This window comes from Scatophagus argus, chromosome 1 (genome assembly GCF_020382885.2).
Source record: "Scatophagus argus isolate fScaArg1 chromosome 1, fScaArg1.pri, whole genome shotgun sequence".
In the NCBI taxonomy this organism is placed as follows: domain Eukaryota; kingdom Metazoa; phylum Chordata; class Actinopteri; family Scatophagidae; genus Scatophagus; species Scatophagus argus.
Window position 1 is genome coordinate 26,091,684 of NC_058493.1, and position 22,602 is coordinate 26,114,285.

A 22,602-nucleotide genomic window follows, 5' to 3' on the forward strand; every position below is an offset into this window, starting at 1 on the left:
GGTGAAGAGTATGAAGGGGTTGACAAGCGGAGAGACTGGCGAGAGACAGTTTACCCATCTCTGTCTCTCTCCGTGTTGCTCTCTGAATAATGAAATATCCATGCAGGGGTATGTGGGTCAGTGGGACTTTACTTTCCCTGGAGACCACAGCCACACCCCAACGCACACACACACACACACACACACACACACACACACTTAATTCACTTGCTGAGTCCTGACTCCTTCCCCTGTCTGCTTCGCCAGGCAACTCACTGCGTGACGTCATACATTTTTCATAAAGTCTGCATTGTTCTGTCAATATTTCATATGTGGTATCGACAGACGAGTGAGAGTCCACTGTAAGGAGTTGCTGCTCCCTCTCCTCGCTCCTCTCTCCTCTCCTCCTCTCCTTCTCCTCTTCCCTCCATCCTTCTCTGGCCTGTAATTAAATTAGCTCTGTCTGGGGATGACAAAGGGCCAGTCATTCGGGCTCTGCTTAGATCGCAAGTAGCTTCCCTTAGAGCGGATATGAAGTTAAGGAGGAATGCGCTGAGCTGAGCTGAGCTCAGTGCTGCTCTCTGGGTCTCAGGGTAAGAAGGTGGCAGAGAGAAGGACTTGTGGGTCCAGATCAGGCTCTGGATCAGCTGTCACCAGACAGAATAAACCCTTGTACATTTAAACTGTCTGTCATGTAAGAAAATAAAGTAAAAAGAACTCTCCTCTCAGCCTCACTGTTTGTTTGTTTGTTTGTTTGTTCCTGCTGACAGCGTTGTTGTCTGCTCCTGTTTGTTTGCAGTGCTCCCCACCTGCTCGCCGCTGGACTTCCACTGTGACAACGGCAAATGCATCCGTCGCTCCTGGGTGTGCGACGGAGACAACGACTGCGAGGATGACTCAGACGAGCAGGACTGTCGTAAGTAAAGTCACTCTCCCTCGTCAACACAAACAAACAGTAGCGCTCATATTAATATGTGCCATCACACAGAGAAACACAGTCCTGACCTGCTCTGTCAGGCTCGGGGAGGGGATGAATTATTAAAGTGGACAGATGTTTGAGGCAGTCATGTGCAATGAGGTGTTTGTTTTGAGTCTGACTGTCACACACACACACACACACACACACACAGATGTGTTTCCATCACCTTTGGGGACATTACATAGACTTACATCTACTTCCTGGAGACTTAACCACCACCTAACCATAACAATAAACATTACCTAGTACTTCCCTAATTGTAACCCTGACCTTAACCAAACCCTAACCTCAAGCTAACCTTAAAGCAAGTCTTCTCCATATTTAATGATTCATGTTGTGGGGACTTGCATTTTATCCCCATAAGTAAGACGGGTCCTCACAATGTGACTGTGTAAACAGATTTTTGTCCCCACAACTACAGGAATACCTGTCCACACACACACACACACGAGGACACTGACGAGGTCAGCGCTCCCACGGTCAACACTCTGTAACCTTTGCTCTTAGTTTATCCTCTGTGTGTGTGTGTGTGTGTGTGTTTGTCTTCAGCCCAAAATACCCTTCAGCTGCTTCCCAGGCAGAATTTGGCCTGCAGTGTGTGCAGTGGAGTGTCTGTTTCAGCAGGCATATTTATGCATCTATGCGTTGCTGCTTGGTGTGTGTGTGTGTGTGTGTGTGTGTGTGTACGTGCTCCTGCATTTCTATTTTTGTGGGCCCCGTTTTAAGTGTGAGAATTTTTGGAAAGGGAGAGCGTTTTGTTTGCTCCTCACTTCTTCACATGACTCTTTAGGGAGCTAAAGGTGCCTTCACACGGTGTTGGCAGAATGGGAAGAACAGGACAACCTCCTGTTCTTCTGACCTGGAAGCGTTCATGCAGTGTTCCCAAGATGGCTGGGCTGCAAGCGAGACCGACATGAGCCCAGCGTCAAAGAACACAGGCCCCTCATTCATTTGCATGGAGGCAGTCCAAGCTGAACCGAGCTGAACCTGGTTCAGCCTTTGCTGAAGCACAACACAACATCTTTCAGCGAGGTGCTGCGTTGACCAGTCACACACACGCAAGCGCACATTTCTGGTAGATCTGTCATGTGTTATGCCTCTTGTGTGTGTGTGATGTTCCATTAGCCAGTGTAGCATTAGCAGTGAGATTCTGTGAACACATAGTCCACTTTAAGTCTTTGTGTTTACCCACAATCACTCACAAGGCTCCGTATGTGCAGTCTGATCCGTGTGGATGTACACTGCACGCCAGTCGTTCCATCACACTGACAGAGTCAGTCTGGTGATTTAGTTTAAGCACACTTAACACCCTGTGCGGGCACAGGAATAGTTACAGGGAGTGACGTGTTCCTGATGGACACAACACATGGCAGACATGTCATGTCTTTTACTTAAAGATCAATGCAGGGTCTTTTCCTGCTACGCACCTTCCGGTCACGAAAAAATTAATTGAGCGTAAAGAATTGTAAACCATCAACCAGGTTGTTCATTTGTTTTTGCGATATTTCGTGACGAACTGATATGTTGGACTCATGAACATTTTGACCTGTTGGAGATTTAGAGAATCATAATGCGTTAGGATTTAGTCTCTGGCTCCTGACGTTTCATTGCAATCCACTGAATATTTGTTAGAATATTTCACAACAAATCATTGGACTGAGACTGACTGATGTTTTTAAAGTGTGAACAGTGTGTCTGAAAATAAGAAAATGATTTTTTAAATGATACACATTGTTAGATATGAACTGTGGCATTTGTATTAAACACACTGCGAGTCATCTCTGCCGTTAGAGGAGTCTCGGCCTGTGGGGAAACCTTGGGTTCTGGTGGTTTTGTGGATGTTCTTTGACACACACCACCCACCTGAACAGCTGGACAGTGTACCCCATCACATTTCAAAATCCGCTCAGGACTCTCTGAAGGACCACCACAACGGCCTACAGACTCCCCAGATCCCAACCTGATTGGGACTTTGCAGGATGCACTGGAATAAACTGAATCCGCCTTCCCACTGGGTGGTGCACAGGACCCAAAGGATCCAACAGTCCGATCCCGGTGATCACAAAATCCCCCCAGTGGTCCCGTGTCCCTTCCCCTGACAGGTTGGAGCTGCTTTGGCAGCACAAGGAGGACCTGCAAAATAAAAGCAGGTGGTTTTAATGTCATGGCTGATGGTTGTATAGTTCATGTAGTGTGTGTGTATGCAGCAGGTGGAGGTTCACTCTTCCTCTTCTGAATGATGTTTTTTATCTGTCTGTCGTCCGGTGAGTTCTCCTCCTCCTCTCTTGACCCACATATTGTATCAGCAGCCAGACATTGTATCACTTCCTGATGGGGGGTCTGTCTGCAGCGAGCCAGCTATGAATTTTTCATCTTCATGCCCAGTAAAATTTCCCTCCTTCCTTCGTTCCCCAAACTGCTGATTATTTTATGCTTTCTTTCTCCATTTTTTTCACCCCAGTCTATCTTTCTCCTCCCAATATATTTTGTTTGTCTCCGTGTTGCCGTGGTTTTATTTCATTATTTAGAAACGGAGAGACGATCCTACACGCTCGGCTGGAACTGAAGCTGTTGTCAAGATTTGAGACAAACACTGAGACTGAGGCGTGTCTCCATGTGGACGTGCGTGTTTGCACATGAGATATTCTGAATTCTTGAAGTTTAAAAGAAATTTCACAGGGAAAAAAAAAAAGGAAATGAAAAAACCACACATGACACCATTTTACCACACATACTCGCGCACACACACTTTCAGGGACGCTTTGCCCTTTGACGTTTGGCCGCTTTGTGAATGACGAGCATCTCGAGGGCTTGTTGACCCCCGACCTCCCTCTGTTTGCCTCGCTGATGGGAGGGTAGAGGGAGCATGGGAGAGGCAGAGAGAGCGAGGGAATCAATTATTTTAAGCTGAATAATAGATTAAATGAGTGTATTTGTCAATAGTAAAATTAAATTTTCATTCCATTGGCCTTTTGTGATTTAAAATCGTTTTTGTAACTTGGGGGGATGGGAAGGTTTGGAGTGGATGTTGGTGTGGGTGCTTATATTTGCTTATCGTAGATTTTATCATAGAGGGTTGGGCCTGCGTAAAAAATACTAATACGTAATACTGGGATGCCAAATTTTACCACCAGGTGTCTCAGCGTCCACTGTCGTCCAACTGAGGCCATAAACAGGAGTGTAGTGGCACCACAGTCTGTCAGTAGAACCGTGACACATTGTGTTTTCATTTCTCACAACAGCCATTCAACATAAACTTTCTTCCTCTCAAGTTTGACAAAATAAAACTTTTGCCACGTGCAGCTTGAAAACAACAAAAATGTCAGTAGCTTCATTTCAAGTGCAATGCAGGGAGTTGACCACAACGTGTTCCTACAAATGTGTGAAGGGTTCTTGTCCACTGAAATATTGGAGGGCTTTTGATTTGAAATGCACACAGTGTTGGTTTGTATCAAGAGCATATTGCAGAAACTTAACAGATCAAACGGATGTGGATCAAAACGAGGCTTTGGCACTGCAGCGTGTAACATAACCTCAGACAGCGTGCCCTGCGGCGACTCGTTACCGACGTGAGGGCTTCTTTCCTGTGGACTCTGAATGCTGAACTCTCATACATCACGGCAAAACACGGTGACAGATGCCAGTTCAGCCAGTTTGCACCAAATCGAAGCGGTTTAAGCTCATCCACTAACTTTCCCTCATAAGTTGCCTGATTAGTAATAAGAAATTTAAAATTTTAAAACGATATGATTGAGGTAATTTGTCAGGAGTGGCTTAAGTTCATTACAGTTGCTAACTTGTTCAGGAAGCATTGATGCGCACTGTGTAGCCTGATCACAAATGTTAGAATAATTATATTTAAGGGCACCTTATAATTTTTTTTAATTGGAATTGACCTATTACGGGAACTCCTTTTGAGTTACTTATGCCGTTTTCAAGTGGTTGATTACGTTATTGAATGAAAAAATAAAATAAAATAATTTTATAATACAAACCTTCATTTTGTTAAGTCAAACCATCTTCAAATCATGTATTCAAGTTAACAGAGTTGTTTCAGGGATATATGTGCATTCACACACACACACACACACACACAGGCTCTGGGGCCTCATGTCCTGTCATTCAGCTCAGAAGTGGAGTGTGTCTCCAGCAGCCTTGACTCGTGCTGTGATGCTGCAACACACCTGAGAAAAGATGAAAAATCTTACTGAACTCAAGAAAAGCTTCATCTCTGTCTTCCTCAGTACCTCCATTCTCCCTTCCTTCTGTTTGTCTCTCCTTATCTCAGTCTGTTTGTCTCAGCTGTCTAACACTCACACGCGGCAGTGATAAATTATAGATTACCTCCTGCCAGGGGCCATCCATCATCGGTTCTCCTTGACGAGCCTGTTTACTCGGCCCCGGGCGTGTGCCGCTGGGGTTTGCCATCGATTGCGGTGGTAACAGTAGAAGACGGTGTTTTGAAAATCCATTCAGGCTTTTTATCAATGGAGGTGTGATTAAAGAAGCAAGGTGGTGGAGGGGTTGTTTGGATAAATGAAAGGGTTTGAAAGTGAAACACTGTCAATGTCACAGTGCTGAAAGTTCACTGGAAGGAGGGACTAACTGCATCGTCAGGGGTGTCGGGGTGAATGATAAATGTGTCTTTTATCTCCAGTCTCAAGGTTAACTCTCTGGTGAAACAACATTTCCTAATGTACAGGAGCCAGTGTGTTTAATTAAGACATACAGCAAGCTGTTGGAGCGCATCTCTGGTAGATTAAACCAGTCCTGAACTCAAACTGGTCTGGAGTTAAAGGAGCTGAGTAAGTCTTGCATCATAAAGTTTTGACCCCTTTGCACATCATACACTTAAATGCACGTTTACTGTGCAGTGAATCAAGCAAAGAAGAATGCTGTTTCTCCTTTTTGTGTTTCTTAAAACAGATTTTGATCTACACAGTCGCAGTTGCAGTTATCAACTCATGGAGGGACACCCAGCTCATGTTAATCTTTGACAAATTACAGCTGAAAGCAAAAGTTACATCCTGATCTCGATGGGCGCATCAGGAAAACCGTCAGCCTCCAGTCTCGCGTTTTGGGCTTGGGTTCAGGATTGAAACTGAAACAGTGTCTATAGCCTGATGTTGGTTGAACAAACCGAACACACAGATTGACAATGGGAGATGAAGATTGTGATTCCAGGAGATTTTTTTTCTTGTTTTCCACCATGGAAGCTTGTCACTACTGGCATCCGCTGTAACCAACAAGCTGGGCACAGCCTTTGTGCTTTGTGAGGGATGAATCACCCGAGTTTGTACAGCCACCCTGCAAGGTGGTTTGGTTTTATGCATTTGTTACACATCTTGGAAAAGTGCTGTATAAATAAAGGTATTATTATAGCCAGTGTTTTCACTCTGATCAGTGACCATGAAGACAAACACACACACACACACACAGACGCTCGGTGTGACATTAGCCAGCCTGCGTCCTCACTGTTTTGCAGTAGATGTCGATCGGACGTCTGTTGTCCTGAGATCGAACCACAGGATATTCAGCCTGTGAGTCTCTGAGCTGCAGGCCTGCAGCCTCGAGAGAGTTGAACTTCTTTATGGAGCGAAATCTCCCTCTCTCTTCTCCTCAGCTCCTCGAGCTCGAGGCTGACATAAAAAGGTCACAGTTTCCCTTGTGTCAGTGCAGCTGTGAGTAGACTGTCTGCTGAGCTCAGGGATGGCTTCCTCTTATCTAATTCTTGTACAGTATCTGCTTTTTGCTTTTGTTTTAGGCTCATTATTTGTCCTCTGAATCCTGTCTGCTTTTGTTTTCTCTCCGCAGCTCCCAGGGAGTGCGAGGAGGACGAGTTTCACTGCCAAAATGGCTACTGTATACGCAGCCTGTGGCACTGCGACGGCGACAACGACTGTGGGGACAACAGCGATGAACAGTGTGGTGGGTACACACACCTACACACACACGAGCACTCGCATGTAAGCACACATTCATTCACACTGTCGTTTAATGTGACTTGTGAGTTTTTCTCTTTCTCTTTTTTTCCCCTGATACAAGACATGCGTAAATGTTCAGACAAGGAGTTCCGCTGCACAGATGGCAGCTGTATTGCTGAGCACTGGTACTGTGATGGAGACACGGACTGTAAGGACGGATCAGACGAGGAGAACTGCCGTAAGTTACTCTGCATCTATTTGAGAAAGACACCATAAAAAAACAAGCAAACAACAAAACAAACATACTTGTCGAGTTAAAGCAGCTGCTTGTTTGTTTTGTTGTGGGACTTCAGCTGACCCCAAATTATTCTTAATTCTTTTCTTAATTCTTTCTTCTTGCATTTACATGCAGTTCAGCTTTCTCACAACATAAAGAGACAACAACACATTTCCTTCTGTGTAGCGCATCAGTGGCCATTTTCAGCAGATCGCTGACATAAGAGTGTACTTTTTGTAATTGAGGTAAATTCAAATAATTATAGATTTTAGCTTAAAATAGAAATCCACCAAAGCTGTTGCCCATGAGAGGCTTGTTAGTCCATCAGTCAGTGTGTTTACATCCACTCTGCTGTGATTGTTGTCTTGTAAAAGTCTTGTGAATGAGAAACACATCTTCCCAGGTCTAGGTAAGATGGTCCTGTTTAACAGATTCTGGATGATTTATTTGTTTATTTTCAAAGGGTTTCTATCACAAAGGCTTCAAATTCAAAAAGGACAAACTGTCTGTACGTCCTCATCCAAAACTATGACCCTTAAGATGTGCAGAAATCTGGTTACTGACCTGCTGCATCTAAACTTGGGTCATATGCTAACCAGTTTGTCGCGAAGCTTGTAAGCATCTTCATTGTTTTAGCAGAGAGCTGAGCTTCGTCTTCATTTCCTGTGTAGTTTCTGTCAGACTCAGCAGAGAAGACTTGGAGCTTCAAAGAGCCCCAGACAGGCAGCCGCTGCACCATGTTTTCCAGCATCTGTTTAACACGTCTCTGTGTGTGTGTCTGTGCAGCCTCAGATGTGATGGCAGCCACCTGCAGCGTGGAGGAGTTCCAGTGTGCATATGGCCGCTGTATCCTGGACATCTACCACTGTGACGGAGACGACGACTGTGGAGACTGGTCGGATGAGTCGGACTGCTGTAAGCCCTCCATCACTCACACACAAGCACTGTTCCAACACTGGGTCCAGCAGACCCAACACTGGGTCCAGGTGTTCGTTTGTCCACTGCTGTGGCCGATATATCAGTTCAGCTCAGATTTTTCCATTAGCTTGTACAAAACCTTAAACTTTGTCAGTCTTAATCCTAAATGCAGACTACAACTTTAAACTAACTCTGGGCAGAACTTTGGAGCTCTGAAACGCAACCTTGGTGAAAGTCCAGGAAGAAAACAAATCTCATTGTTACGACGGGGCGACTGATCCAGCCTGTCCTCCTGATGTAACGCTCACAGCGAGCTGCCGTTATCTGTTCACACACACATGCACAGATGAACACACGAGATGAAGCTCCTCTTGGAGAGCAGACCTCTGTTGTGCTGCTCCATGAATTTATTCTCTCTCTCGCTGTCCTGCCTCTATCCTTTCTTCTTCTTCTCTGCTTCATTCCCTCCCTGAGTGCACCCCTGTGGCAATACTGCACGTGTCCCAAAACAGCGAGTCGTCCTCATGTCCTACAGCTTCCTACACCAGTTCAACTGGAGTTTAATGTACTTTATAGGACGATCAGAGCACGAAGCCTAAGTTTAGGCATTAATAATTTGCATGCCGGCAACAGCCAATGCTCCAAAATGTGCTGTGTGCCTAATGTCCAAGTGTACAAGAACACAAGTGTGCTGTCAAACTTTGTTTCATCATAATGTTTAGTGTCGACTTCACGTTTGAACAGTCAGTCGACGTCAGGCTGGGCTCAGGAACAGCTGCCGTATTGCAGGCTGTTGCTCCACAGCATCTGTCAGAACTGGAAAACGCTCAGTTAAATCTTTTCTGTCGCTGTAGCTCACAGGCACACACACCAACACACACGCAGAGAAGCCGTGGTCCTGATTAACACTGACTATCATGTTTCACTCTCCTCTCTCCGGAGACGCTGCCTGCTGCTGACAAATCTCTCAGAATCTCCCTCCTCGCTCTCTCGTCTCTGATTTCGCACATGTTCGTTTCATTTGCTCGTCGTCTGTAAGCGCCCACCACACATTTCTGTCTCTCTCCTTCACACACGCTCACACGCAGACACACTCGTGCACTGTGCTTTCTCCCTTTGATGTGTTTATCTGCAGCGTGATAGGAACCGCTTCAAGGTTTTGTAACATCGTTTGGTCATGTTAGCCGACTGAGCCGCTCTCCCTTTCTCTCTCGTCTCCTCCCACATGCTGGTTTTTTAATTGCTGCCTCGCTTCTGAGGTGTTAAACTTTTTCTGTTTTTTTGGAGAGCTGAGCTGGCATCAAAGCTTTAAAAAAAAAAAAGTAGAGAAAAGAGACGAGAGATCGCATACTTCGAACAACCGTGAAAACACTGCAGCACATATCAGATCCAAATTAACCAGGAACTGCAGAACACACACACACACATACACTCTCACACACACGTAAGTCCTGTTCACTTAAACTGCCCATTTATTTTTTGTCATTAATTTTTATAGTATCCTGCTTTTAACCAACGTTCGTTCAGAATGAAAGCGTTGGTTTATTTACTTTTTTTGGTGGCTGAGATTGTAGTGAATTTCATTTCATCATGATGTGTTTTGAAACTCCGAAAACAACTTTGTCTTTCTGAAACACACAGATCATTAGTGGGCACACACACACACACACACACACACACACACAGAGGAGACATTCCTCAGAGGCGTAACACAGCCCATCCTCAGACGGCATTCCTTGGCATCGACTCTCCAGACACATGAAGGGCGCTTTGTTAGAGAAGAAGCCTCTGTCTCTCTCTCTCTCTCTCTCGCTCTCCCTCACTCTTTCTCACTCTTTCTCTCTCTCTCTCTCCCTTGCTCCCTCGCTCCCTCATATAAATGTGCACACACACACACACACACACTTCCAAAAACACTCACACTTGCATGCCTTGTTGCCACTTGCAAACACTGGTACTGCTTTTGGCTGCATAGCTGAGCAGATGAAAGGGCATAGTGGCATAGTTGGTATGTTTGTGTGTGTGTGTGTGTGTGTCTAAGAGAAAGAGAGAGAGAGAGCGAGACAAGGAGAGAGATAAAGGGTGGATGAATCATCTGAGTGTGTGTGGGCGTCGGTGTGTTCGTCGGTGTCCCACGCTGATTCTCATGGCCTGCAAGTCTCCCTGCCTCCCTCTCTCTGCGGGAGAACCACCTGCTGTTTTCATCATCTCTCTCTTCTCTTGCCCAGCTGATAAGCCTGCACGGGGATGCTTGAAGTTCTGCAACATTTCTCTGCTTTTTTTGCCTTTCTTCCCCTGCGTTCCCTCGCTCGTCATTTTTGTTCCTCCCTCATCTCCTCAACGCCCACTGTAGCTTTGATGGGAGCCGACTCGTGCTGTCAGGAGGAAACGCGTCAGAGAAACACACACACACACACACACTCAGGATTTAAGGTGCTTATGTTTGATTCAGCTTTAATCTACTCGTCCACCTCCATCCTCATCTGCTGCCAGTTCGAGCTTCACTTTGATCTGATCACATGTAGAGATGTGGTGGGAGAATTAAAGGTGGGACAGCTATGATCTGCAGTCAGAGAGAATCAACAAGCAGCTACAATAAACAGAAAGAATTAATGTTTCTGAGGAGCTGACACATCGGTTACATTTCTTCTCTCGTTTGAACTTTTTAAGTGATTTTTATGGACAGCGTTCAGAGGGAGCAGGAGGCTAAGAATATCATGATAGCGTGTTTACCAGTTACCTGTGCACAGGACAATAAAGCTTCCAGTCTTGCATTGAAAGACTTTATGGATCCAAAGTTTGGACCTAAACTGAAACAAGGTGCTGGAGAACGCACCCCGTGGGTAGCAGCTCAACGTTTCACCAGTTCACAAGCAGCTGCAGCCTGTAAGAGCAGCAACACAAGCCTTTGTTTTCTTAGAAAACATGTTTTCACCTGTGATGTTTACAGGACATCAGAACTGAGCCGCTTGGATCCACTCAGGTATTACACGTGTTGATAGACGGATTCAACAAGATACCGTCTGACCCAGCCAGACTGCGTATTATTTTTTTCACAGCCTACTTTTTAGAATCTTGGTTACCAGGACTTCCACTTCCACTGCTGTGTGTGCAAAGCCCTTAGATCAGAGACTCTATTAAGAAATACGGATCTACTATTTCAGTTTGCAAGAATGTAATTAACTACCAACAGGGCTGCAACCAATGATTGTCATCATTAATTAATCTCTTCATTATTTTTCAGGCTAATTAATTTATTGTTTAGCCTACAAAAGTCTGACAATAATGAAGAAAATGACTGTCTGAAAAATACTACATTTACAGTAATGTAAAGCAGAAGACCAGAATGATCACATTTTAGAAGCAGAAACCAGAGAATATTGATGTTTTTACATGACAGTAAAGAGAAACAGAAAAATATTTTGTAGGACCACAAAGTAATTTGAAAGTCTCGAGCTCCATGTTGAAATGCACTGATGAACTGACTGGTGCTGTGGTTGTCATATTTCTGATGTCATTTTGTGTGTGTGTGTGTGTGTGTGTTTGCGTGCGTGTGTGTAGCTTCCCACCAGCCTTGCAGATCAGTCGAATTCATGTGCAGCAGCGGGATGTGCATCAACGCTGGCTGGAGGTGCGACGGCGAAGTCGACTGTGACGATCAGTCAGACGAGAAGAACTGCAGTGAGTAGCTGCGTTCGTCATGACTACTGATCAGATCTTGTTACAGTGCTCCCTACAGGGTTGTTGTTGTTTAGTCCTTATTTACGTGTCGAAGCGTTTTATCTGGCTTCTTGCTCGTGATTGATTGTGTGTGTGTGTGTGCGCGTTCCCCTGCAGCCACGTCCATGTGCACGGCTGACCAGTTCCGCTGTGGAACAGGACGCTGCGTCCGTTTGTCATGGAGATGCGATGGCGAGGATGACTGCTCTGACCACAGTGATGAAGACGGCTGTGAGAAAACTGGTAAGATGGGTGGTTGTTGTCTTGTTTTCAGAAGCTAAATATAACACAGGCTTCAACTGTAGTCATGACAACAGCTCAGAACAGACCCCTCCCACCACCACCTTGTACCGGCAGACTCACTTTCTCTCTTTTTTCTTTTTCTTTTTTTTTTGCCTGTTGAGAAGCGCTTGCTTTCAGACAATAAACTGATCTGTTTGGCAGTTCCTTGGCTGGTGGAAAAAACAAGCTGTGGACAAACCAGAAAATGGGCTACACATTGAGATAGAAATGGACAAAGAGCAGACAGCAGAGAAAAGAAGAAGATCCATACTGTCTGCCTATAAGCTTAAAACCATGATTTAATGTCAATTTTTTTGACTGCATATTTGCATAAAATTAAAATCTCCATTGGATTAATTGTAGTTTTTCCTTTAGTTCAGCCAGATATTTTGGGAGTCTTTCAAATAAACTCATTATCAGTTGCATGAACAGTTGCATGTACTGACAGATTATGGTGGTTGGAAGGGTTGCTGGAAAATCCAAAATAAAACACTTAAATTAACCGTTGTGTGTCATGTATAAGCTGCAGCAGTTAGGTAAGTGAAAGGCAGACTGGGAGACACAAGGGTTGTTGTTACTATCAGAGACAGAGAGTGTGAATACAGTTGGTTCGGACTTGATTTTGGATCAGTTCTTGCGGTTGTCTGAATTATCCTCTGGAGGGTAAAGTCGGCATTCATGTTGCAGTGTAGCACAACTGTAACAAATTGAGAACTGGATGAAGTAAGCAGACAGGAATTATTTTAACTTATCCAGAGAATTAAATGCTGAACACATCAAAGTAGTCCTGTTCAGTTTAATATGGCTACTGTCCACACTGTCTGATGTAACCGGAGATATTTAAGGTATAAAATCATAAATCAGTAAACTACGTAAGTGTACTACAGGAAGTTGACAGATCTCGTGTCTCTGCACAGAGAGTCCTCCATGTGCCCATGATCAGTTCCAGTGTGGGAATGGACGCTGCATCGGTCAGAGGAAGGTGTGTAACGAGGTCAACGACTGCGGAGACGGGACGGACGAACACCCGCACCATGACTGCCGTGAGTTGTTGCATCAGCACGTGTACTGCAGTGTGAAGACTGAACGTTTAGTCTGAAAATTCAGCCTTGTTTTTTCATGAAAACACACAGAATCTGACATGACAGTTTCTTTAAAGCTGCTGGCTGCCATCACGGAGTCATTAAGACTGACCTGAGCCTTAAACATAATGAATTTAGTCGCTGAATGTCTTTTGGTTATCAAGTTAAGTTTAACTCCATATTTGACAACTTGACGTGAGCTAAAGAAGCAAAGCCTCTTATGTAAGCTTTAATGTGTTACAATCTGCTTACGTTGTCAAATGTAATCAGTGTTATTACTGCATTGTTCCAAACTTACTTTACAAGGGAGGCCTGGCAGCTGCAGGTCAGTGTGATCACCCAGTGTGATCAAGAGCGTTCATACTGCTACTAATGACGGTCTGGGTTGTGTTTGGGATTTCCTGGCCTGGACCAGACTGACTTCTCTCCTCGTGGGCCTGAGACATTTCAGGGCTCATCAATGGAGAAGTCAGATAGTTTTTACAGTGTGCGGTTGTATTCCTATTGAATCAATGTGCTGTGTGTATGTTCCCGTAATGTTCTGCGCTGCACAGGTCCGCGCTCCAGTGAGGGCAACTGTAACCAGAATAACGGAGGCTGCTCCCAGAAGTGTCAGATGGTCAGAGGACTGGTCCAGTGCACCTGTCACACTGGATACCGACTGATGGATGATGGCAAAGCCTGCCAGGGTACTGCAGTGTGTGTGTGTGTGTGTGTGTGTGTGTGTGTGAGAAGACATCACAGTCTGACATGACACTGCACTAAAAGTGAGTGAGCAGGCAGATGGTGTTAATATTCATGACATTTGCAGACGATTGGTCAAATGCTACAACATGTGATAGCTTCACTGACTTCCTAAATATGCCATTACTCGTTCCTCGTTCGTGCCACTTGGGAGATTACGTGTTCATGGCTTTTGTGTATTGATACATAACATATGAATGTAATAAATAAAGAAGATAATGAATCATGTAATTTAGTTACTGAGTTTAGATTGGATGTTGGGGAGAACTAAACCTAACCTAGGAGTCAAACCTAAATCTAACACTGATTTAAGAATCAGAAAAAAAAAAAACATTAAGCAGGGAGTGTTTGGTGCAAAAAATATTGCTAAGGAATGGGTTAAAATAAGGAAGTATATAAAGAAATAAAAATATATCCTCTATCAAGCTGATACTATCTTTAACTTTGTAAACAGAACCAAAGAATCAGTGTTCAAAGCTGTGCCTCACAGAGTTTATGTGTTCACTCCTCTTTGTCACTTTGTCTCTATGTCAGCAAGATATTTTCCAAAAGCATGAATACATTTCCGTGGAACTTCATGGAAAGTTTAAGTAAATTTAAAATTTAAGGGATGCAACAAGAAGTTGGATGTGGATATTTCCCAAAAGTATGAATGAGTTTTTCACCTTGCAGGCCGCTGCAATGTGTTTTGAATTCATTGTTAACACAATGGGAGTTTGACACCAGCATCTTTCTGTCCCGTCCCCTCTTGTCTTCTGCCTCTGTGGTCCATTCCAGATGTGGATGAGTGTGCTGAAGAAGGCTACTGCAGCCAGGGCTGTACCAACACGGAGGGGGGGTTCCAGTGCTGGTGCGTGCAGGGCTACGAGCTCCGACCTGACAAGCGCAGCTGCAAAGCTCTGGGTAAAAACCACTGTACTGTATTTCAACCTTGACATGTGACCGCAAAGTGTCTCCGGGATTTGACCTCCAATAAAAACACGGTTGCCTAGTGTTTATATTTGCTTCAGCAGTAACTGTATCCATTCCTCTGCCCTGGGGTCTTGGACTCAGATGTAGTTAGCTCATTCAAAGGGTCTGGACTAGATTTAGTTGTGTAGTGAAGGTGGAGTGCAGGCATGGTACAGCAGTCCATCAATCTGCTAGAGACCAGAGTTAAACCCAGGTCAGGACTGTCTGTCAGACAGCTGCCAGGACCCAGACCTTCTGTTCCAGTGAGATTAATGGTCGCTGTTATTAAAAGCGACCACCGTTCCTAACTCAGACTCTCTTGTCTCTTTCTGCTTTTGTTACTGTTCAACCATCGCTTCACGTTTGGACTCTTGTTGTTTTCCTTTCCGCTTTAACTCACATCATCTCCGTTCCCATGCTCGTTCAGGTCCAGAGCCGGTTCTGCTGTTCGCCAACCGTATCGACATCCGTCAGGTTTTGCCGCATCGCTCCGAGTATACGCTGCTGCTCAACAACCTGGAGAACGCCATCGCCTTGGACTTCCACCACAGCCGCGAGCTGGTCTTCTGGTCGGACGTGACGCTGGACCGTATCATGAAGGCCAACCTCAACGGCTCCAACGTGGAGGAGGTCGTCTCCACCGGTCTGGAGAGCCCAGGTGGGTATGGCAGCCAGTAGGATGCAGGTTCAGATGTAGGACAACAGGCTCATTTATCATTTTGGTTTTACTCTTCTGCTTTATCTCTTACTTGTCTTATTTTCTTTCTTTCTTTTGCTTTTTGTCTCAAATTTTCTCACTTTCTCAGCCTCAGTTTTTCTTGCTTTTTGTCTGTTTCACCTTCTTACTTTCAGTAACAGAGTCCCTGTTGATATTTGTTTTACATTTTATCCCTCTTTTCTTTCCTTGCTTTTCAAGAGATTTCTGGTGTTTAAGCATCACATGAACATAAATCTAAAAACATTTTAATTAGTTAGCTTTAGAGATGCTTGTAGCCGACTTTGTTTCCTGTGGTGAGAGTATTTCCCCTCTTCAGGCTAAGCTATGCAAAAGTTGTCCCGGATGTAAATACATATTTGAACATTGGAGTGGTATTATATTCTCACCTAGCTTTTGGCAAGAAAGCAAATACTGTATTTTCCAAAACTAGAACATAAGAAAAATGTAAGTGTCTTCTACAAACAAACAATGGGCAGAAAAACATGAGAAATCAAAACATGATTATAAACACTGTATGACACAGTTTACTATAAAACTGATTCATATTCAGATTTGAAATGGTTTGTCTCTCCTTTAGGGGGACTGGCCATAGACTGGATTCATGACAAGCTGTACTGGACAGACTCAGGGACGTCCCGTATCGAAGTGGCCAACCTGGACGGGACGCATCGCAAGGTGCTGCTGTGGCAGAACATGGAGAAACCCAGAGCCATCGCCCTACACCCAATAGAGGGGTATGAGTCCACACACACACACACACACACAAAGTGTATAATCCACTGCAGATGGTTTCAGATTTACACACACTCAAGTATACATATCCCCTCTGGATGTGTCCCAGTTGTAGTGTAGCAGCAGAGCAGGGATTAAAGTTTGGCAGCACAGCAGTGCCCACGGGCGAGCATCTGTGTGGAACAAGTAATTCATGAAAGGGGCAGCGGATAAGTGTGTTTTCATCACAGGTTTCATATGCCGCAGTGGCAGGAGAGAGTTTTGGATGAAGCCCCAGAGAGATTTTAAGCTAGAAAACTCATTCAGCTTATTAGGTAGCTCATTTGCATGGGATAATTGAAAAATATCAAAAAAAAAGAAAAGTAGCTCGGTCAGAACAGATGAGTGAGGATGAGGAGGACATGAATGTCGAGGACAGAGGAGACTCTTTGTTTTATCAGGCATCTGGTGTGTCTTGAATCCTGACAGCAATCTGTTTGCCTCCTGACTTTCATGGACAGCATGAGGATGAGCTTTTCCTGCTCAAACAGCTTTGCTCCAGCAGGTGTAAACAAGTTAACTAACAATGACTGGTTCACTTTCCTCCCCAGGAAGATCTACTGGACAGACTGGGGCAACACACCTCGCATCGAGTACGCCAACATGGACGGCTCTAACCGGCGGGTGATCGCAGACACGCACCTGTTCTGGCCCAACGGCCTCACCATCGACTACGCTGGCCGCCGCATGTACTGGGTGGACGCCAAGCACCATGTCATCGAGAGGGCTGACCTGGATGGACGCAACCGCAAGGCTGTCATCAGCCACGGTAAGGCACCAACTGTTGTCTGCCTTCTGTGACTTGGGTCAGATATCATGAACCAGTTCAAAAATTGCACCAAAAGGTTATAGGAAACTGCAGCTGCTTCACAATAAAAGCCTCATGGCCGACTGAGTTGTACTGCAGAGATGGTCTTAAAATCCTTTGTTTAAGATAAATATATGATGTGACCTTGTGAACCTGAAACATGAAGTCTTGTCATTTAACCAAGAGCCTCAGATGTTGCTGATGTTTTTTTGTTTTCACTAAAAGCTCCGAGTGAGCAGAAGAGATGTGGTGTACAGAAGTCTGGCTGGAGTTCACTTTCTAATTAATTACCACACACACACACAAAGAAACACACACAAGGGGATAGATGTGTCTTGCTGACGCTACTTCATAACACCACATGGAACTAATTTATGCCATATTTCCATTGACGAGTGCCTACAGCTGAAATGCACACAGATACACACACACACACACACACACACACACTGAAGGCTATAAATTACAACATAAAGCTGTGTGTGTGTGTGTTTCCGTGCTTACTTTGTTGGTTCCTGCAGTGTAGCCTGAGCTCGGCACTAAAAGAGGGGATTTACATTTACAGACATAAACAGGCAGTACACTGATCAGTCACACACACACTCTGACCTGGGACTGGGCTGTTAAAGCAGCACAACGGCAACAGACCAGGTTGTCGTGTTGGCCAGAAGCTGAACAGAGACCGAAACACTTCGAGGCAGGTTGGCCGCACTCGTTTATTCCAGCTTTTCAAATTAATGCAGTTGGCTGTGAAGCTAACAGATGTAACATATATTTCAAATCATAAACGGGTGATTTTGAGGTCAAGAAGTTTACAGCAGTCACAAAAAGACCATGTGAAGTGTATATTTTGGATTCATAAACTGTGCACAAGTTTGAGCTGACAGAGCGGCTTCCAGTTACTTAAGAAAAAGATTTTTTTTCTTTCGATGAAGTGTGGCAGCATGTCAGTGATGAACAAGAGTGTTTCAGAGTGTGAAAAGAGAGAAGAGCAGGAGAAATGTGTGATGAGGGTGTGTGTGTGCATGTGTGTGTGTGTGTGCCATCAGCCCTGTGAGCTCTCCTTAATGATGTGTGCTCTCAGGATAAAAGGCTGTAATTGGCCCTGTCCTTCCTCCATGGTCTCTGTTTGCTCAGACAACACACAGGACAAATGGGACGTGTGTGTGTGTGTGTGTGTGTGTGTAAGTGAGTGAGAGAGTGAGAGAGTGTGCCTGGTTACATTCTGAGCTGCTGTGTCCAGGAATGTTAACGAGTGTCTGTCTCCCTACACCTATATTTTTTCTCTCTCTCACTGTGTGTGTGTGTGTGTGTGTGTGTGTGTGTGTGTGTGTGTGTGTGTGCGCGTGTGCGTGTGAGCTAGCTGGATGTGTGCCAGCTCCTCTGTCACACGAGCTGGACAGTAGATGGGTGTTATGGATAAGGCTGCTATCCAGGCTGCACACCTGTGCAGCTGGTGGTAGGGGACAGGAAGAGAAGGGGCTGTGTGTGTGTGTGTGTGTGTGTGTGTGTGTGTGTGTGTGTGTGTGTGTGTGTGTGTGTGTGTGCATGATATAAAAGCACAAACGCCTGAGAGCAAATGCTGTGTACTATTGTTGTCTCAAATTCAAAGAAGGTACAAAGGTATTGCCAGGTACTGTGCTAAGTGTCCTGTGCACTGGGGTCATGAAAACAGCTGCTGTGGTGTTGGCACATCACAGTGAACGTTCTATCAGACAGTGAAGCGGTTTGTGAGTATCTGTCTTCCACAAACATTAATGCAAGATTTTTATTTTCACTGCAGTTTGTTCACTCGTCTTTTTAATTGTCATTATTGTCGTTTTGTGAACATCATAAAAGGCTGTTATCTCAGAAGAAAGGTAAGAAAAACCTTCCCGATATTGCAGTCCGTCACACTTAAAGTCGAGCAGTGTTGCGTCCAGCTCGCGGCGATGTGCAGCTGATGACCTGTCCATGGAGGGTGTGACAGATTCAGCCGAGGCGTGAAAGGACCGGGAGGTGCCACATGTAGTCTAAAGGGTACATTGCTGTGAAGGCTGGGCGGGACGTTTGATGCCCTGTCGGCCTGCAGCTGCTCCTCCAGCTGTCCTGGAAAAAAGGAGCAGGAGGGGGTGTGCGCAGACAAGGAGGGAAGGTGACCGTATCGAAAGCAGGCGCCTCGTCGCAGTCCGTGACTAAGAGGAGGGAAGAGGGTGCACTGTTGTCTCCCTCATGTTAAGATAAGATCAGAAAACACACACATCCAGCCAGTATCACCTCACACACACCTGGACCCTTGAGTGAGGAGGCGGGAAAAAATGCACTCATGTGGTCTTATTGTTTTCAGTTCTCTTGACCGATTTTTGAGTGAAGAAAATCAAACTTTTTTTTGGCAGTAACTGATTGATTTAGGCACAGTTCTGACATGGCTGCTTGTATTCAAAAGAGGAGAAAATCACAACACAACATTTGTGGACTGTTGGTAGTAAGCAAAGTGACTCTCTGGGACATCCATGTTGCAAGAAGAGACCAACATAGAGAGCAACATTTGCACCAAGCAGAACATTTAACAGTTGGAAAAAACAAACCGGTGACATATCTTTGACATTGCTTTACTGCTGTTTCTTGTTACTTATCAGTCAGCACATGCTGGTATTGATACAGCTCCAACAAGAAGCAATCCGCTTCTAATTTAACAAAGACTGTTACGAAACGTTTCTGGAGGCGAACTGAAGTAAACGAAGTTCTCTGTTCATCTACTCTGAAGTATGTGTACTCACTCGAAATATTGAAAACACAGATTGTTGCTCATAAAACATATGCATAAATTAAAATACAAAAACTTTTGTATTATTGAGCTCACGCTAAAGCAAACGCACACACACTTACTCTGATCCTTGTGGCTCATTATCATTCTGGTCTCTCTCCACTTTTAGCCATTTACCACTTGACATTTATGCTGTGTTGTAAAACACTGTCATTAAATGAGCAGCGCTGTTTTTAAAAGCCCTGTGCCAGCATGCTCGCCCCACCACCACCACCGCTGCTCCGTGCCGCAGCAGAAATCACTTTTTCCATCCATTTGGCACTCTCTTCCAGCTGGTTGTGCAGCTACTTCAGCTGAGGAGGATTACGCCGGAGAGAGTTAGGGAACCTTAATTTGGACGAGTGTGTAGGAGTCACCCTGAACAGATGTTCCCAGTGGAGAGAAATCAGCAAGGAGTTCCCTGTTACACATGTTAGTGTTTAGGCCAGGGTTCCACCGATATGGGCTGTGAACACCGAAACTTACAATTTTCGGCATAAGTCAACAATTTGTACAAAGAAAAATGTAGTCGCACACTCAAAGCCCAAAATTTCTGATGGAGCCAACTTTTTAAATGTTCTGAAACTTCTCACAGGGTGCTTCTTGATATAAGAGACAGGCTCTCACATGAGCACATTATTAAGTGCCAAAGATGGAGCAGCAAACGGTTGTTTGACTCAAAGTTTTCTTGTGCTTGTGTCTTCTGTGTGTCTTGTCACTGGTTTGAAGTATGTTTGAAGCAACTTTTAAGCTTAAGAAACAAACCTTTTGAAAAGCGTTTATGAACACAGCGGACAATAAAATTCTCCCAATAAATCTAAATTTCTAACTAAATTTGTTTTTGGATTCGAGCACACAAACTGTACACGAACCTTAAAAGTGAGGAAAAACTAGGAATGTTTCTGTTGTTTGGATTAAAATCTCCTGTTCAAATGATTCAGATCTACAACAGAAGTAAAACTTCACTGCTGAATAAACCGAGAATTGACCATACCTGTCCTGTCCAGTGTCACGCTGACCTGGTTTAAGGGCTGTTCTCGATCTTGCTTTCAAATTCTGGATGGGAAAGTCACATTACTTAAGGAAACCAATGGAGCGTCTCTGCTTTGGGCCGCTCTGACCACAACTAAAACCAGCTACAGGCCCATCAGAGGCAGAGTAATTGAAAGCAGCTCTAAATGGGGACAATATGACATCAGCCAAACCCACAGCGCTGAATGGGAGGATGTTTGGAGAGTGTTGGTGGAACAAGCCAAATGCAACATTTGATCTTTCCATCTTTTTACATTTGGATTTAAAGGCCCATGTGAACTTAACACAATGATTATATTTTGCTCATTATATAGGTGTTAAATTTAGTGCAGCTGTGTTGACTTTGATCATTGCTTTCTTCTAGAGAGCAGCTCACGCTTTCACGAAAACACGCTGTTGCTTCTGTCATGCACACTGAAATCTCTGACTGTCTCTCTGTAGGCCTGCCACACCCGTTTGCCATCACCGTGTTTGAGGACAGCCTGTACTGGACTGACTGGCACACTAAGAGCATCAACAGTGCCAATAAATTCACCGGCAAGAACCAGGAGATTATTCGCAACAAGCTGCACTTTCCCATGGACATCCACACCCTGCACCCCCAGAGGCAGCCTGCAGGTCAGTACACAGCCATGTCGGAGGCTGGCTTTTACATTTAAAGTTCTGAGTGAAAAGCTGCCATTGTGCCCCTGTGGGGTACGACCTACATGAAGTCTAAGGTGTTTCCCAGCAGAACACGCTGTTCGGTTTTACCAAAGGCTGTGTTCCTGTTATCAACATACTCGTAAGTGATTTGATGTGTTAGTTATGAGCGCCGGTCAAAGTCTTCCAAGGATACTTGCTGTTTCAGTGGCCTTAGATTTTAATGTTTGCACTTTTTTGGTTGGAAAGTAGACAATAACATACTGTAGTATTTACTGTAGAGCTGAACCCAAAAGAAAACTGATGTTTCCAGGCATTATTCGTGATAATTCCTGGAGGCTCATGTGGTCATTTGCTCACTCCACATGCCTTCTAATCCTTCTGCAATTGGGGTGCATGCTTGTTGGAACTCTGGGTGAGAACAATGGAGCCATCTTTGAAAACCTTGACGTGTCCAGCCTGAAGCAGCAGAAAATGTTGTCATGCAGTAGACGGAAGCAACATCAAATGAAGTATGAATGGAGGGTAGAAAATCAGCTTTCTGAGGCCAGACAAACACAAACCTTCTTTAAAGGTTTCACTGCACACAGAAGTGGAAACCCAGAGATGATAGAATGGCTTGTTGTACTTGTGTTAGAGCCTGTGGTGAACTGGCCAGTTGAGGTGTTTTGTCAGCACGACAGCAAAGACTTGTGTTCTTTGCTAACAGTCCATGTTGAACTTGAGGTCTGGCCAAGAGAAAGTTTTGGTTATCGTGCTGATAAAATATAATAACAGTCTGACACTAATCTGAACTTTGAGCTGCCTCTGTGTTGGCAGATGGAGGTCATTCACTGCTCCGTTTTGTTTTGGTTGAGATTCAGTGAGACGTGAGTTCACGTTTGAGTTGATCAGAGACAAACTCACACTGTGACATTCAGAAGAACAGAACACTAAAGCTCTGCAGTCCATTTGTAGTTCATCATATTTTTGAAATACAAAGTCCCACAT

At 44.6% G+C, this 22,602-nt stretch overlaps 1 protein-coding gene across 3 annotated transcripts in view; it reads left to right on the top strand.

The window, feature by feature from the left end:
- Positions 1-22,602, top strand: part of lrp4 (low density lipoprotein receptor-related protein 4) — a 97,378-nt gene that overhangs the window by 57,992 nt on the left and 16,784 nt on the right. For all 3 annotated transcript variants that reach the window (XM_046394945.1, XM_046394936.1, XM_046394938.1), the window contains exons 3-15: positions 779-895; positions 6,773-6,886; positions 7,004-7,120; positions 7,946-8,074; positions 11,639-11,758; positions 11,915-12,040; positions 12,997-13,122; positions 13,716-13,850; positions 14,683-14,808; positions 15,284-15,514; positions 16,152-16,308; positions 16,897-17,114; positions 21,412-21,588. In XM_046394945.1, coding sequence (XP_046250901.1) covers positions 779-895; positions 6,773-6,886; positions 7,004-7,120; positions 7,946-8,074; positions 11,639-11,758; positions 11,915-12,040; positions 12,997-13,122; positions 13,716-13,850; positions 14,683-14,808; positions 15,284-15,514; positions 16,152-16,308; positions 16,897-17,114; positions 21,412-21,588 — 1,893 coding nt within the window. The remainder of the gene's footprint in view (positions 1-778; positions 896-6,772; positions 6,887-7,003; positions 7,121-7,945; positions 8,075-11,638; positions 11,759-11,914; positions 12,041-12,996; positions 13,123-13,715; positions 13,851-14,682; positions 14,809-15,283; positions 15,515-16,151; positions 16,309-16,896; positions 17,115-21,411; positions 21,589-22,602) is intronic.